General features: G+C 38.4%; 1 protein-coding gene across 1 annotated transcript; it reads right to left on the reverse strand.

The window, feature by feature from the left end:
- Positions 1–224: 224 nt before the first annotated feature.
- LOC123224005 lies at positions 225–824 on the reverse strand. The gene has a single exon (XM_044647489.1). The coding sequence runs from the start codon at positions 822–824 to the stop codon at positions 225–227; it is 600 nt and encodes a 199-aa protein (XP_044503424.1).
- Between the last annotated feature and the right edge of the window lie 281 nt (positions 825–1,105).

Raw genomic sequence — 1,105 nt, forward strand, 5'->3', positions numbered from 1 at the left:
CTGGAAACATAAATCTCACAATTTGAGACAAGATAAGACAATACTTTTTTCGGCTCCGTGCATTCACGGGCGAAATGACCCTTGTTACCACAGTTATAATAGGTCAGTTTAGACTTATCTCTTTTCCCATAGCGCTTGCCTCTTTTGCGCTTGAACCGTTTGTTCTTGTTCACAGGTCCTTGGACGATCTCTTTTCCTTTTCCTGATTTTCGCCATTTTCTCTTCTAGCCAGAAAATTTCTTCGAACTAGACTCAGCAACATATGCTTGAGCATTTAGTCCAGCAGACTCTAGGCGCTCAGCTTCTAGTTCAAGATGGCGAGCAATATCATCAAAAGTCCTGATATTGTCATTATGGGTCATGTTCACTTTCATATGCTCCCAACTATCAGGAAGAGATCGTATAACAACTTGCACTTGCTGTTCATCAGTCAAATCATGCCCAGCTTTCTTCAGCTCAATTATCATGTTCGGCATTTCCCTCAGATGTTGCTTCATTGGCTTATTGGGAACTTTCTTATATGTGTCGAACTTAATGGTCAACTGCCGCAGTTTAGAGACGGTCGTTCCTCTAAACTTTTCTGTCAATGCTACCCACATAGCATTTGCAGTTTTAAATTGCTCATACTGATAAGCAATATCATCATTCATTGAGCTGATGAGTATTCCTCTGGCAGTCGAATCTTTCTTTTTCCAGGAATTATAAGCGTCCATATTACGCCTATGTTGGGCATTATTAGGATTCTGCCCCTCAGCCAGTTGGGGCTCATCCATAACCTGATTAACAGCTTCCAAGGCATCCTGTTCATCTAGGATATAGTGCATTCTCATTCTCCATATTTTATAATTGTCTCCATTCAATCTTTCTCCCTTATTCAAATCGGCAATTATGTTTTCGAAGCCATTTCAATATATAACTACAGAGCTACGCAACACAACACCAACAATAAGATATATACACATTTTATTGTCGCAATTGTACATTAAAGATTAAAATATGTCATATAAGGTATAGAGTCGAAAGTTCACTATATTCCCAATCATCGTCTATAACACAAATGTTTCACATTTTAATAATTAATCCAATTGCGTCAATGTATATTCCA

This window comes from Mangifera indica, chromosome 8 (assembly GCF_011075055.1).
Source record: "Mangifera indica cultivar Alphonso chromosome 8, CATAS_Mindica_2.1, whole genome shotgun sequence".
In the NCBI taxonomy this organism is placed as follows: domain Eukaryota; kingdom Viridiplantae; phylum Streptophyta; class Magnoliopsida; order Sapindales; family Anacardiaceae; genus Mangifera; species Mangifera indica.

Coding starts and splice junctions, on each gene's coding strand:
- LOC123224005 (XM_044647489.1), bottom strand. CDS start 824: ATGCACTATATCCTAGATGAACAGGATGCCTTGGAAGCTGTTAATCAG.